The following is a 15,693-nucleotide window of genomic DNA, read 5'->3' as shown; positions in this document are numbered from 1 at the left end:
GTAGCCTCCAAGGCTGTAACCTATTTAATTTTTAGTTCTAATAATACTTTCGCAACTATTTCGATCAATACTGAAAACTGAATTCCTGAAATTCATGCTGTCAACTGTCACTTCAGTACTAGAAACGTCAAAACATCGCGAGTGCAGTTTCAGAGGGCCTGCCACGAACACTGAAGGTCGCAAATTACGGGCATATTCTCTTTTACTCCAATTAAGTTGTATTTAGAGTGACAGAGATAGTTGCTCGAAATTACGAACTTCAATTTTCGCGGTTATAGCCCAAGGAGGGGCAGTTTTTTATTAGTATTGATTTTCATGACCTACAACGAATGAAAATACATTCTGAAACGTATGCTTATACTCAATAAGACTCGAAATCACATGTTTCTTTTGTATATTGCCCTACTTTTATGACCTCTCCAAACGTCAACGGTAATCGAACGTTATTCGCAATACATTACGGCATTTTAATCAATCGATTGAATTCGTTGTTCCTACTTAGCCAGCAAGATACCTACAAGGAACTTCTATGAAATTTTGACGTATAAATAACACTTGCACTGCGTATGCTATCAAAATCCTTGGTCTAACTCGTCTATTAAATTTTCGGCTTTGCACATGTTACAATTGGTTCCTTGTGCACAAATCACGCGAGGTTTGATAGGGGGGGAGGGGGTCACGCAAAAATCACGACAGATCACGTTGGGGGAGGGGGGTATAAGGAGACCTCACGTGTATTTTCCTACAGTGAACGAAACTACGAAAAAATACCTATCATATGAGTAGATATTTTTTCTCGGTTTCGTTAAACACTCACTCCGCACTTCATAATAACGAGTCTATTTAACGAAATTTTGGAGCGCGTGGCCTTGACCGGTTGAATCACAGAATAAATAATAGACTGCGTTGAACGGAAAAATTTCAAAAAAATACACGTGAGGTTATGTGGGGGAGGGGGGTAGCCAAAAACCTCACCAAATATCACCAAAGGGAAGGGGGGATTCAAAAAGTAGCTGAAAGCACCTCACGTGATTTGTGCACAACCCCTTGTAAAAGAAAAGAGCGTACTGCCATCTTTAATGCCGGCAACGCACTTACAACCTCGCTTAGCGGTGAGGGCGTGCGACTTTCAATCCGGAGTTCGCGGGTTCAAACCCCGGCTCGTACCAATGAGTTTTTCGGAACGTATCGTATGTACGAAATATCATTTCATATTTACCAGTTGCTTTTCAGTGAAGGAAAACATCGTGAGGAAACCGGACTAATCCCAATAAGGCCTAGTTTCCCCTCTGGGATGGAAAGATGGCAGTCGCTTTCGTAAGCTTACGTCAATGCTTGGGATTAGTTGTCACAGCGGACCCTAGGCTCCCATGAGCCGTGGCAAAATGCCGGGACAACGCGAGGAAGAACAACCCCGCTGGGGCGTTGCGGGTTTCTTCTTAGTAGTTGGTGAGCATAAGTCATAAAAACAATTTAACCCTAGTATCATGGCAAGAATACATATATCCACTTCTGAGGGATAACCTTGAAAATCGAATGACGTTATCCAATTACCAATTTTATTTATGATCGAATTGGCAATTTGATGACATTTCCGTTAAAGCGTCCCTTAAGAATAACTGTTCTGATGGCCAATTGTAAACCATATTTCAAAAGAGTAAGGTCCATTTTTCACTGTTAGGTTTATTTTGCCATGAGGCTACAATGATAAGGTTCAGGGAAATAGGTAAATTATTGGACAATTAATAAAATTGTTTATTTACACAAATTCACTAACATTAATAGAATGATATTTACAAACATGTAGATTTTACAAAAACAGTTTAATTAGTGGAATGTCAGCGTTTCGGAAGAACAAGAAAATACATTTTAACAACATTACATTTCATGCCATGTTCACTGTATTTGTGCGTGATATTAGGGTGGTATTCCACTTATTTCTTTGTCCAATGTGTATTGCGTCTCACATTTTGCATGAGAGAGTGAGGCGCACTGACATTGGACAAAGAAATTAGTAATACCACCCTGGCGGTCTAGCATAAGTTGCGTTCTCGTGCGCGGGTCCCTACTTCGCTTGATGCATGGAGTCGCGCGCGAGAACGCAACTCGTGCTAGACCGCCTGAGCACAGAAGAAATAATAGTACTACCGTACAGAAAGGACACTTCCTACAAACCCGAAGTTTGACAGCGGTTCAGGGTCGAATCATGCTATACCTTTCAAATATATGGCACTATCCCTTTTGGCTATTTACGGTTGTCAAAATTCAAGTGATTATCTTATCTGTGGTCGTGCACGCAAAAGGAAGTCAAGTGGTGTCAACCCTAATAATTGCTCGGAGCAATGCTGAGCCGAACGGAGCCGAGTTCGACCGAAGTCAGGAGTGTCTCCCCACTGCCCAGAGTAGCCTTTATTGACATTTCGTTTTTAAACACGTCCAGTCAACAACGCCATTTGACCGCCAATATCGTCAAAAGACGCGCTCGGCTACAGCCAAATATCAACCTTCGTGCATTCTAACAAGGTTCACAATGACGCGCTGCGCGCACTTAAGGCGTGTCGTTCAAAAGGCTAAAACGCATTCGCGATTCCGTTCGCTAGTTCGCATATGTGGATTTACAAGAGCTGCCACGAGTAGAATAGAATGAATGTGTGAATGAAAATATCTGTGTATCACACCATACTAAATAGCAATGCAATGATAGTTTCGCTCATTCCATTCGTGCCAGCTTTTCGTCGGACACTTTTTACTGAGAACATGGAAATGTGTATATGAAGGATAAACATTAAATTCATAATAATTGACATCTGTCAAATAACTGTGTTCCATAGCCGGGCAGGCCCCATAGTGGCGCACATAGCTAATACTCAAAAGTCACGGTAATTTCATTTGAGAACATGGAAAGTAAACATTAACCTAATAAATCCTTACAAGTCCCACTATACAACTTTCTTGTAGAAAGCTACCAATCTTCCAATTCAACCTTCACAAATGCCACCGCTGGGAGCTCGCCACAGTTCATAATATGAGAATGTAACTCAGTTTCATTCTCAAATTCACCACCACATTTTGAACAAGTCAGTGCCTCTGTATTAGCTTCCTCTTGATTCCTTTCAGTTCCTTTACTCTCAGGTTCTACATTTTCCGTTTTCACTGGTGTCTTCATATGCACACGTTTTGTATGCTTTTTAACATCATTAACACATTTAAACATTTTGCTGCAAACTCCACATGGAAACAGTTTCACGTCTACATGAGTTTTCTTGTGTTTCAACATATATTTCTTTGAGGAGAATTCCTTATTGCAAATATCACAGGTGAAGATGCCTTCTGTGGAGTGAACTGCATTTATGTGTATCCGTAAATGCATAGAGCATTTAAAAGTTTTGTTACAAATGTCGCATTTCTGGGCCGCTTCTGGCGGAGCGTGGGTGACTCTAATATGCCTCTGTAGATTCATGTGACTTTTGAAAGTTTTTGAGCATATAGGACAGTTGACAGGATCAAAGGAATGCACCATTTCTAAATGTCTTTTCAAACTCCCTTGATCGGATAACTCTTTGTTACAAATCTGGCAAGCGTTACTTCTTTTATTCTCGGAATGATGTCTCTCGAAATGCCAAAATAAAGCTGTATTGGTAGTAAATTTTTTATCGCACTGTGAACATGGTATATCTCCTACTTTGCACGGTTTCGCTTCAACTTTCGCTCCTCCATGAATGTTTCTCTCGTGTCTGTTTAAAGTTTTGACTGTTTTGAAAACTTTGGAGCAGATTTTGCAAACAGCATCTTGGGAGCCGGAATGTACGTTCTGCATGTGTTTTTTAAAGCAAGCGATAGATGGTAATGTTCTTCCGCATTCGGGGCAGCGGTACATCATTCCGTCTTGCGGATGACTCCATTTTATATGTCTCTGTAGTAACATATCTACTTTAAACTTTTTGTCGCAATGTGGACATTGTACGGATCTTTCTTCTGAAGGATGAACAAGTCTCATATGTATTTTCAAATTGTATCTACGCTTGAAAGATTTGGAGCATACACTGCAATTGACGCTTTCTTCCGGTTCCGGATGGGAATAGAAAATATGATTGTTTAGACGTTTTTTGTTTGAGAAAACTTTACCGCAATGTTCACAGCTGACTTCTTTTTCTTCAGCGTGAACAGAGTGAATGTGTGAGCGTAAATGACCGACAGACTTGAATGTCCTGTAACATTTATCACATTCGACAATATCATCTTCGGATGAATGCACAAACTTGAGATGTTGCTTCAAGTTGGCTCTGTTTTTGAAAGTATTATCACACTGTGGACATTGCAATCGGTTTATTTTTCCGTTCTCGTATACTTTACCAACTACCTCTACCGAGTTTGTTTTATCATTTTCATTGGTTGAGTCTACGTAAGGTAATATACTTCCATCTTCGCTCTTGATGTTGAACACATGTTCCGGAGGCTGGTACGGGTTTCCACTGCTTTCCTGTTCGCAATCAACTTCAACTTTCAAATGAGCAATATCTGGCTTTATGAAGATTTGTTCTATTTCTTGATCCATATTATCTGTAAATTCAGAAAAAAAAGTTACATATATATACAAATTATATTTATTCAAGTTAAAGTTCGTTTTTGTAGCATTAGAAATAAGGTAAACAATCTTGATGTGTCTTTTAATTGAAAAACACATTTTAAAAATAAGTTACGACAAATATGTAACAATTATGAATCTAATATGATCATTTATATTCTTCTGCTTTCATAAGTAATAGTTACTGATTTTTAAAAAGCGTTTTTCAATTAAAAGGCATGTCTAGATCGCTTACCTTCTATCAAGTTCTTTCTAATGCTAAAAAAACGAACTATAGTACTAATTATTTGGAAATAAATGAACAATCAAATTTTGTGTGGTAAACTTACTCATACCAACATACCTACTTTTTTAATTAGGAAGGGGTACACTATATTTAGTACGTATTATATTAAATATGACGCCAATGTTATAACATTACCAGGAATATCATACGTTTTAAATAGTGTTGTTCCTTTTTCTAATTAATCCAGTAACAGATAGGAAATATCAGAACAAAAACCCATATAAATTAAAAAGTACAACTCAAATACAAGTTCTTGTTCAAACAGAAGAGATAACGGCGAAACAAAGCACCTGACGACGCGAAATGTCGGCCTTATGGTCCTAATCTATTCCATTCATCTGGAGTTCTTAAAAACTTACAATCACCGTGAAATCAACTTTATTCACACACAAATTGAAGAGACACGATCAAAACTTACGCTAGCAACCTGTCTCTGATATTAAAAACCACTGTAATTATCGATTTTCTTCTAAATTCCGTAAAGATTAACTGATAAGCAATCACCATTTCACAACAATAGGATAAAAAAAATACAAATGTCATGTCAAACGAGCTTACGTTTGAGTAGACTTTTTCAATGTAAAGCTGTCATTCACGATCAAACATAATGTTGGATACATTCCTGATAGTAGAAAATGGTAGAAACTAGTTCAATTTTTGGATCACACTTGACGATTTGAGTAGGTTCCTTGTATCGGCGGTAAATCGATATTTAAAAAAAAATACAATGACCGTGAACTTTTACGACGATTACGATTTGGCTTTGCTTACATAAATAAACTGATATTGCCAAAATCGGGTATAAAGTAAAAACATCTAATTTGCGAACCACTTATTTTATTATTAGTTAATATTTCCAACTACTATATACAATAAAATGACTTTCTTATTCGCTAAACATAGATATAACAATAAGACAGTTAGAAAATAAGAAATATTTAGTTACATCTTCTGTTTAAATATATTTTTTTCTTGATATCTTGAAAGCATGTTTCTTTAGGATTCTCTGACTTAATTTTGCTATTATACATATTAATATAGCAAGTTCTAATTTAATTAACAATATGTATACCTCGTAATAGGAAAAAACATATTTACATTAAGAATAAACACTCAAATAATTACAACAATACATTTTGCTAACAATTTAATGCACACTAAGATTTATAATAGTTACCTACTTGAAAACCCACAAACGTGCCGGCACGCTCAACATACCTAAATCTTAAATTTCCTTTAAAATAGCACGTTTTTTTAAAGGAAATATTACATAACATTCCCATTAATCCATAGAAACTACGAACAACCATCAATCTCGCATTCAGTACAGCCTGGCAAAAGAGTAGAAATTAAAGAGTGGCAACAATATAGTGTCGTCCCGTTCTCTTATATAAATTGATTTGAAAGGGACGAGACACTACAGTGTTGCCATTTTTTAATTTCTACTCGTTTTTGCCAGGCTGTAGTAACTTGTCAGAAAGTGGCAAATGTTTGTCGCCACTGTCAAATGCTAATTTTACTGAAATATCACATCCATTACATTATTTTATAGGCACCAGTGGCGGCGCGTTCACAATATAGGTATCCGTTGTGACAAACTGGATACTTGGCTTGGCTTTTTCTTCGAGGCTCTTAGGACAAGGTGGTCTCAAATAAGCTGGGAGGTAATCGAGTTCTATAGTGGAGTCCAGACGAGGTGATCAAATCGACCGCCAATGCTTGATCAGAAATTAAATTGGCGTCAATTTCCAATTTAATCACCGATTTTAGATTTATGGTGATATTAGAGCCCTTAAAATTGAAAAAAATGCCCCAAAACGAAAATACTGGCGTCACTAATTGGTATACTTGCGTCCGCATCCCATTTTATCGGTAATATCGGTCATAATCGGCGGTTGAATTCGGCGAGCCAAATTGGCGTTTGCGTCCGCACGGCCTGATTCGATCGGAAAATTTAATCAGATTGGCGAAAAATTGACTCGTCTGGATACGCCTTATGAACGCACCGCCATTGATTTGGTACTAAATGTATAGGTGCTTAATCATAAATGGTATCCTTAATATTCTAATTGCAATTAAATTATTTATTTCTTTCCTTTACTCTGATTCCGATTCATCACTATCACCCGACGACTCGGAGCTCGAGACGGGCTCACACTTTATAAACTCTATCTCTTTCGGCGGCTGCCTCGGCTTCCTCCCTCTCTTTCTCACAACCGGCGTCCCATCCTCCATCACCGTCTTCACCATCATCGATATCCTCTTTAAATGCTGCTGCTCATGTCTCTGCATGTGGTTGTTTAGGTATCTCTTAATTTTAAACTTCTTCCCGCACTGCTCGCACTCATGCTGGTAATCTGTCTCTTTCAATTCCACGTGAACGGAATTATTGTGCCTGCGCAAGTAATGCGCGTGAGCAAATTCTTTGTCACATTTCTCGCAACGTATTTTAGGTTTATCTGGATGAACTATCTTCTTATGTTTTTTCAAACGAATGGCCGAATGAAAGTATTTCTCGCACAAATCGCATTTAACTTTAGTGTCTAAAGAAGAGTGGACCTGCATGTGTTCTTTTAAGTATTGGTCGTTTTTGAACTCTTTAGAACACTCAGGGCATTGCACTTTGGATTCTAAAGGCGGATGTATGTTTAATATATGTCTTTTCATATGATGACGCGACTTAAAAGTCATATCGCAGAAGACACAAGGATGCCTCTCCACTTGCGAATGCTGGAAATGGAGATGTCTGTTCAAATTTAAATGGCTTTTATAAACCTTTTCACAGATAGGACATTTATATTTCTCTTTATCAAGCCTATGGCATCTATCGATATGGTATTTCAATTTATAAGGAACATTGAACTCCTTGCCACATTCCTGACATTTGATCTCCGGTAGCGTTGCCGGATGAATCCTCTTTACATGCATGTGCAAAGCGCGTCTAGTCCTGAATTCCTGTAAGCAATATTGGCAGTAGCATTTCTCGTCTTCAGAATAATGCTTATTCATCCTATGCATGTATAGATAATGTTTATTTTTGAAGGTTTTATCACAAATATCGCAGAGCACAGCGGATTCCTCAGAGGAGTGTACTCTAGTGGTGTGTAGGTATAAGTTTTGGTAGTTTTTGAACTCTTTACTGCACTTGTTGCATATGTAGCGCTTGGCGCGCTTGGGGAAGAGCACGGGCTTCCACGTGGTGAGGACAGACTCGTACATCTCCCGTTGTTCGTCGGTGAGGACGTCGCTGGTGACGGAGATGAACTTCATGTCTTTGGGAGGGGGCGCTGGCTCTGGTTGCGGCTCCATGGTCTAGAAACAAATATTTAGTCATAATTTATGAATCAACTACTTCTTGTTATTCTAACAGATGTGTGGAAAGTTTCCAAAAAGTAGGAAAATTTCTCAGGAAACAAAATAGCTGTCATTTTGGAAAAGGAAAATTTCGATTCCTACACTATAATGTGAGAAGTTTTCCGAAAATTTCTGATGTGGAATTCCAAAATTTGGAATGTTTTGACAGCACATCAGTAGTTAGGCCTACTGTCCGCACAACTCTGTCCACGGAGCGTCAACGTCGCGTCAGCCGCTCCGTGGACAGAGTTGTGCGGTTTTGTATGTAGGCTGCAAGCAAGCGTACACCAAGCGTACAATGACGAATACGCGTCTATGCAGCTACGCTTCCGTGGACAGTAGGCCTTATTCTGCTCCGTGAGCCAAGATACATCAGTAGCAGAGTTTGTTAGACTAAATGTCGCAACACATGAAAAGTGACCCAGGACAAATTTATTTGCCTCTATCACTCTTGCATATTCATTCGAGCGATTTCGATTTTTTGGGTTTTGGTTAAATCTTACTATAAGCAGTAGGTAAATATATGTATTTATCATAATATTTAAAATTTTGGCGCATGGTTCATTGCGGATCAAATAAGAGTCCAAATACTTTATATGTATTTATTTATACACATTTATAGAAACCACGTAAAGAGACACCAGATTAAAAAGTTTGCAACTTAACTCTAATAGGTACTGATAGTATTCTAGATTTTTTATGAAATAGCTACATATATAAGTAAATAGGTATCAGAAGAAATAACCAACAATTCTTCTATCTATGGATTCTTTTAAATATAATTTAGATGCAAGTCCATATTTTTTACATAAAATCTATGTAACTAACTGTTAAAACTATATTAAAATTATTTTAAATGGGTCACTCACGTATTATTAAGTCGAATAGCTCGACATGTTTCGATCCAATTTTCGAGGACCCTCTTCAAGGAGCAACGACTCGCCTTCACTGGTCGAGGGCGCGCCACATTGCCTTCATTGGATCGAAACATGTCGAGCTATTCGACTTAATACGTAAGTGACCCGTTTAAAATCATTTTAATATGTTAGAGTCTCACGGGAGTTTAATATTTAGCTACAGTAACTGTTCTTATTTTTACAAAAAGGTTTACATAAAGTAGAAAGAAAAACACACCAAGACGTCTCAAGCCCACTCCACAGTCGCGGCTTCGCGCCGCGATTCGCGCACGAGTGTGGAGTGGGCTTAAAATATAATATACATTTAAGGTGTCGCAAATAAATGTAATAAATCGTAGTTTTATAAACAACCATGATTAGTTATGTTAATTATATACAATCGATAAATCAAAACACAGGTACGATGTCATGTAATAAAATGATTGTGATGAAAAACGTAGTACACTAGCTGGCCTAGCTGCAGACATCTAAGGAATAGGTATAGGGTCATTGCGCTAGTTTTCGTCCGGTGTCAGTTTCTGTCCACTTGACGAAATTTGAATATAAACCTTCATTGCTGCACAAATTTGGACTTATTGCAATCCTTCATATCTAAACAATTTATCTATCTACATAAAAATTATATTTCGCAAGAAGCAAATTATAAATGAAATGTATCATTTGCTAATCCGTCAAGTGGACGGAAACTGACACCGGGCGGTAAACTGACGCCATTACCCTACCTAGTTTACAATATCCAAATAGGAAACGATTCTTATACGAAACACGAAGCACAACAATTTTACAGCTATGACAATTTTTTCTACTTGTATCTATGCCTTGTATCTAATAATGTGTAAATTTTAATAAGTTCTACATATTATTTTTATCTATCTTTGTACATTTATAGGTTTCACATTTTGTGTTTTTCGATTAATATTTATGACCGAGCGTTAGCGAAGGTCTCCGTTCCAGCTTGGGCAGAAATGCTTTCGCATGTCCGGATTACTCCGGATGTTCTCCTCTACAAATCGCAATTCTCAACCGATTCTCGCAAAATGTTGTGACCATGGTATAATAATATACTCCGCCTGGTACTCCATTCCCGTCTTTTCTAGGTCACCTAACTGACACGGGCCTACGTCATCATGCGACAGCGCTATATGATAATATGCGATAGCGCTATATATAGCGGCCATGTTGTTGTGACGTAGGCCCGTGTCACTCAGGGAATGGAAGACCATATGGTTGTGACCAGGTTTCGATGATTAAATCGATTTTTTGTCGATACAGATTTTGGATCTTTTTCAAAATGGCGGAGCCATACATTTATTGATTTTTAAGCTATGCTCACAGAGCAACTAGTTTTGAAGGGGTGCTACTAACTGCTAACATAGCTTATGGCTACAAGTTAACATTTTTGCCCAGGCTTTGCTTTGAGATTTTCGCTCTTACTCAAAGCAGAGGCTAACTCCAAGTCTTATTAAATAAGATCCTATTAAATTTTAATAGGATGAAATTCCGAAATACACATATTCATTAATGGTAGTAATATTGTACAATTTGCTAAACATAGAACTAGATTAATTATAAAGCAAGATAGATTTCATAATTATTTACAACATGTTTTATGTCACTATAGTTCGTTTTTTTTAGCATTAGAACGAAGGTAAGCGATCTTGACACGCCTTTTAATTGAAAAACGCTTTTTAAAAATCAGTAACTATTACTTATGAAAGCAGAATAATATAAATGATCGTATTAGATTCATAATTGTTACAACATTTGCCGTGACTTATTTTTAAAACGTATTTTCAATTAAAAGACACATCAAGATTGTTTACCTTTATGCTAAAAAAACGAACTATACATCTCACATAATACTTTTTGCAACAATAAATATTGCACATCGGAATTTCGGCTTCAGAGAGTGTGGTCTCTCTCTCTCGCTGTCTGCAATATTCTCTTTCTAAAGACCGATGTGCAATATTTATCGCCGAGTACTCAGTGGCGGATTTGCAGTCTTTGCCGCCCTTGGCCCCAAGCCCTATAACCGCCCCTTTCGCAGCACCCATAATATTGACGACATTTTGAGTTATTTCTTGTTGTCATCAGCGAATTTTTTGTCACAATGTGCCGCCTTTTAGGGCGGCAAATTGTGACAAAATTTTAGGCCCGGGCCTTAGGGCAAATCCGCCGCTGCGGGTACTGTAAGTAGGTATTATGTACCTCTATGAAATCATTCCTATCTAGTAAAAGGTGCCAGCTCCTTTAATTCTAATCTAAATTTAATCAGATGGGACAGAAGAAAAGTTAACCAGATACGCAAATTATTAAAGCTTAATTGTTATTATTTATTTTTATTACCTAACTATTATCAATCTCTGGTCTATGCGTCAGAAAGGACTATGCGTCAAAATTGCCCCAAAATCAACAGAGTTGAGAGGTAGGTCATTAGATAGGTATTTCTCTGTATTTTATTTCGTTCTATGGGCACCAAGCGGAATTCCATTGCAGAACTGAGAATTTGGTAACATATTAGTCAAAATGTCGTCACCCTTGTTACCTAGGCAATAGAGTCCACCGCCGGGCGAGCGCGGCAAATCATTCAGTGTGCTCGCCCGGTGGTGCGCGAACATCTACCCTGCAGCAATTAATTTACTTTACTCAGTCTCTTATTGCCTAGGTAATAACGGTGACGACATTTTGGCTAACTACCAATATCTCAGTTCTGCGATGGAATTCCGCTTGGTGCCCGTAGAACAAAATGAACTACATAGAAATAACTATCTAATGACCTTACTCTCATTTCTGTTGGCGTTGGGTCCAGGCTCCATACAAAGTTGCCCATGGTCGTTTAACTAGCTAACAGGCTATGGTTCTTATAGGAACTCTGTAATAAAACCATCTGCTCATGATTTTGAGCTCTTTAGAATTGTCTTGATGAGCGGTAGACAACTACAAAGCTGGATCCACGCGACTGGCGGCGCGGCTGGCGGTCCTACCATCACCCACACTGTTAACCTTTTGAACGCCACACACGGCAATTGACGTCAACGCAAAATCGTGACAACGACGCCAAAGACGGCATTTGACGATCGCGTTTTTTGATGAAAATCTACTGAAAAACACCCCACTTTTAGGTTGGCATTATTTATTAACAAAACTAAATTTTACCCCCGTGGCGTCAGTGGCACGGCAAATGGATGCGCCGTTTGGCGTTCAAAAGGTTAACTGTCCATAGGTGGACTTTATTACAAAATGCATAAGGTCCACCAATAAACATTTAACAGTGTTGTTTGTACAAGCGGCATTAATTGTTTTTTTTAACTCAAGGAAATACATTAGTTCTACTCTGATTCTGTATCAGTTTCATCCGACCCGGACTCTGAACTGGTTTCCGGCTCACACTTAATAAACTCTATATCCTTCGGAGGCTGTTTCCTCGACCTGCCTCGCCTCTTTCCAGGAACCTCAATTTCCTTCCCATCTTCCATAACCGTTTTCACCATCATGGATAAACTCTTCAAATGCTGCTGTTCATGCCGTTGCAAATGGTTAAGCAGATACTTTCTGATCTTGAATTTTTTGCCGCACTGGTCACATTCATGTTGGTACTCTGTCTCGTCGACTTCAACATGAACAGCGTTGTAGTGTCTTTTCAAATAATGTGCATGCACGAATTCTTTGTCACATTTATCACAACGAATCATAGGCTTAGGTTCTGGATGCACAATTTTCTTATGTTTCTTTAAGCGAATAGCAGAGTGGAAAAACTTATCGCATATATCGCATTTCACTTTGGTCTCTAAAGACGAATGTATCTGCATGTGCTCTTTTAAGTATTTCTCGTTTTTAAATTCTCTAGAACATTCCGGGCAAGTCGCTTTAGATTCTAGTGGAGGATGTATGTTTAAGATATGGCGTTTCATGTGATGTTTCGACTTGAAAGTCATAGGGCAGAACACGCATGGATGTCGTTTGACATCAGCATGCTGGGTCTGTAAATGTCTGTTTAAATTTAAATTGCTCGCATATAATTTCTGGCATAACTGGCATTTGTACTGCTTCTTGTCTTTATGACAAGCTTCTATATGGTACTTCAGCTTGTAAGGAACTGAGAATCGTTTGTCACACACTTCACACTTGATCTCCGGCAGCGCGGCAGGATGAAACTTCTTAACATGCATGTGCAAAGCTCGACTCGTTCGGAACTCTTGCATGCAAAACTGACAGTAGCACTTCTCATCTTCAGAATAATGCTTATTCATTCTATGCATGTACAAGTAATGTTTGTTTTTGAAAGTTTTATCACATACATCGCAGACGACAGCGGAGTCTCTCGTAGAATGCACTCTAGTGGTATGCAAGTACAGGTTCTGGTAGTTCTTGAATTCCTTGTGGCATTCTGGGCATATGTATCTCTTGACGGGTTGCTCAAACTCAACGGGCTTCCACGTTGACAGTACGGACTCATACATTTCCCGCTGCTCGTCCGTCAGCAGAGAACTGGTCACGCTGATGAATTTCATGTCCCGTGGTGCTGCTTCCGGCTGTGCCTCCATTTTGGCTGCTAAAAATTAATTTTGCTATTAAACCCTGGGTTTTTATTTCGAATTTTAATATAGGCAGAGGCATGATTACATTCGCTTCTTATTTTTAAACTAAAATTTAATATTGGCCACTCTAAAGTAAGACTTAATAAACAATATAATTTTTTACACTATTTAAGTGTTATTTTAGAATATTGTGATTTTCTTGCTATTAGAAATGGTATAATCATGCCACTGTATAAATATGTACACATAGTTAAAGATATCATCAAAAAGAAAAGAAAAAAAAAGAAAAATTGAAAAACATGCCATTATTTTTATTATTCATCAACATAACATATTTTGAAGGCATTTTCTATTAATAATTTACTATGTGAACATTTTATATGTATATTCAAAAAGCCAGGGTTTTAATATGACTTGCAGCAAATAATAATTAAGTCAATCTAACTGATCATTATCTAAAATAAATTATATTTCTTCTTAGTTTTATTATTTATTTTTATACTGTTGTATCACTATTGAAATACAATACATATTTTGTTCATAGTCCATCTACCTAAATGTCTACTTTAAAAGAAAATTGATGATCTTCAACAATTTTAAATATGACTACCAAATGTTAACTTTATTAATTATTATATTAACAACAAATAACTTATGATGGTGATGATGACTGAACTTAAGTTTAAAAGTGGAAAAAATACTGTCTTGGGTGAGACTTGAACTCACGGCCTCTGGATTGATACTCCAGAAAAAGAAAAAAAAAACTTAAGTACCTACAATATCTCCTTGACTACTTACAAAATTGCATATCATAAAATTCATAATTTACCTAAAAAACTATATTATTATTTTGTTTCTAAAAATAAAGAACTATAGATGTATTAAATGCTCTTGGATTTGGGTAGCTTAAATATTTTTCAAGTATTTGTTCCAATACAATTCTTGCTAAATATTCAAAAAATATTTTTAATGTTTTATACTATGTACCATATACAAATAGAAATATGAGCAAATTGAATAAGTATTAAATTAATTATTAACTGCACTTTACACCAGAAATAAAATACATACTTAAATGATTTCATTCATTAGGAAAGAATCTTATTGACAGTAATTCCAACAACTTTTTCATGTTAAACATATAACCTTCAAAAGGTAGAAACAACTACACCGCACATATTAAACAATAATGTATATGCAAATAATACGCCGGCGAGGTTTTTTATCGATAAGGGAGGAACCGCGAATACCTGATATCTCGCACATAAAAATACCTAATAATAGAAAAAAAAAATGTTACTCACCGTTTGCGACGTAGGCGCGCTACTATAATGCAACTACTGCACTTTGCAACAACGTTTCCTCGATCAGCGATATTCAATGCACGAAATACACGCTCAAATCAACTTGTCGATAAAATGGCATATCCCCTTGGGGCATATTATTTTCAACCAACATGGCGTATCTACGTCTCAGCGCGAAACAACTGAGCTGATAACATTCACTAAACTCGTAAAATAGTGATTTTAAACAAATATGAGTAAATTAATTGCGCAGAATTAATATTTTAGAGCTTTTGTGATGGTAAAATGTGTAGGAGATTATACGTTTGACGTTTTAATACGAAGTGTCATTTTTTTTTAAATTAATTATGGCTTGGATGCGAGTCCTTTAAGCCAAATAAAGTGTCAAAATTAGAGGCGTTTATATCTGCAAGTAACGAATATAAGTAAACTAAGATATTGAAATAAGTATCACGATCCATTAAAGTTATTCCATTACTGTTTCTTATACGTAATCATTCGATAAAGGTCACATAAAAAATATATAAATGCAGAACTCGCACTGAGTTAAACATGTAAAACATCTCTTCAAACTTCCGAACTTTAGCGAATTTGCGAATGCTTTGTAGGAAATTTAGTATATTACTAATATTTGTGTCTTATTTTAAGTTAAAAATTCATAAAATATTCACATTGATAATGACTAAATAAATAAGAAGTTTTCGAAACT

At 37.1% G+C, this 15,693-nt stretch overlaps 2 protein-coding genes across 3 annotated transcripts; both read right to left on the bottom strand.

Moving 5' to 3' along the window:
* Positions 1 to 2,097: 2,097 nt before the first annotated feature.
* LOC134802304 (zinc finger protein 224-like) lies at positions 2,098 to 5,468 on the bottom strand. Its single transcript, XM_063774886.1, has 2 exons — positions 5,290 to 5,468; positions 2,098 to 4,560 (listed from the first exon to the last, which is right to left on the bottom strand). Exon 2 carries the CDS (start codon positions 4,553 to 4,555, stop codon positions 2,963 to 2,965), a length of 1,593 nt encoding a protein of 530 aa, XP_063630956.1. The 5' UTR covers positions 4,556 to 4,560; positions 5,290 to 5,468; the 3' UTR covers positions 2,098 to 2,962.
* Positions 5,469 to 6,209: 741 nt separating this feature from the next.
* Positions 6,210 to 15,322, bottom strand: LOC134802258 (zinc finger protein 58-like). Of its 2 annotated transcripts, none has more exons than XM_063774843.1 (2): positions 14,985 to 15,322; positions 6,210 to 8,183 (listed from the first exon to the last, which is right to left on the bottom strand). In XM_063774843.1, exon 2 carries the CDS (start codon positions 8,178 to 8,180, stop codon positions 6,969 to 6,971), a length of 1,212 nt encoding a protein of 403 aa, XP_063630913.1. In that variant the 5' UTR covers positions 8,181 to 8,183; positions 14,985 to 15,322; the 3' UTR covers positions 6,210 to 6,968. The 2 variants fall into 2 exon arrangements, with proteins under 2 accessions (XP_063630913.1, XP_063630912.1); XM_063774842.1 differs by lacking the exon at positions 6,210 to 8,183 and adding an exon at positions 9,204 to 13,694.
* Positions 15,323 to 15,693: the final 371 nt, after the last annotated feature.

Source organism: Cydia splendana, chromosome 24 (assembly GCF_910591565.1).
Source record: "Cydia splendana chromosome 24, ilCydSple1.2, whole genome shotgun sequence".
Taxonomy (NCBI): domain Eukaryota; kingdom Metazoa; phylum Arthropoda; class Insecta; order Lepidoptera; family Tortricidae; genus Cydia; species Cydia splendana.
The sequence above is the reverse complement of the archived record's forward strand: the minus strand, read 5'-3'. Positions and strand labels throughout refer to the sequence as shown.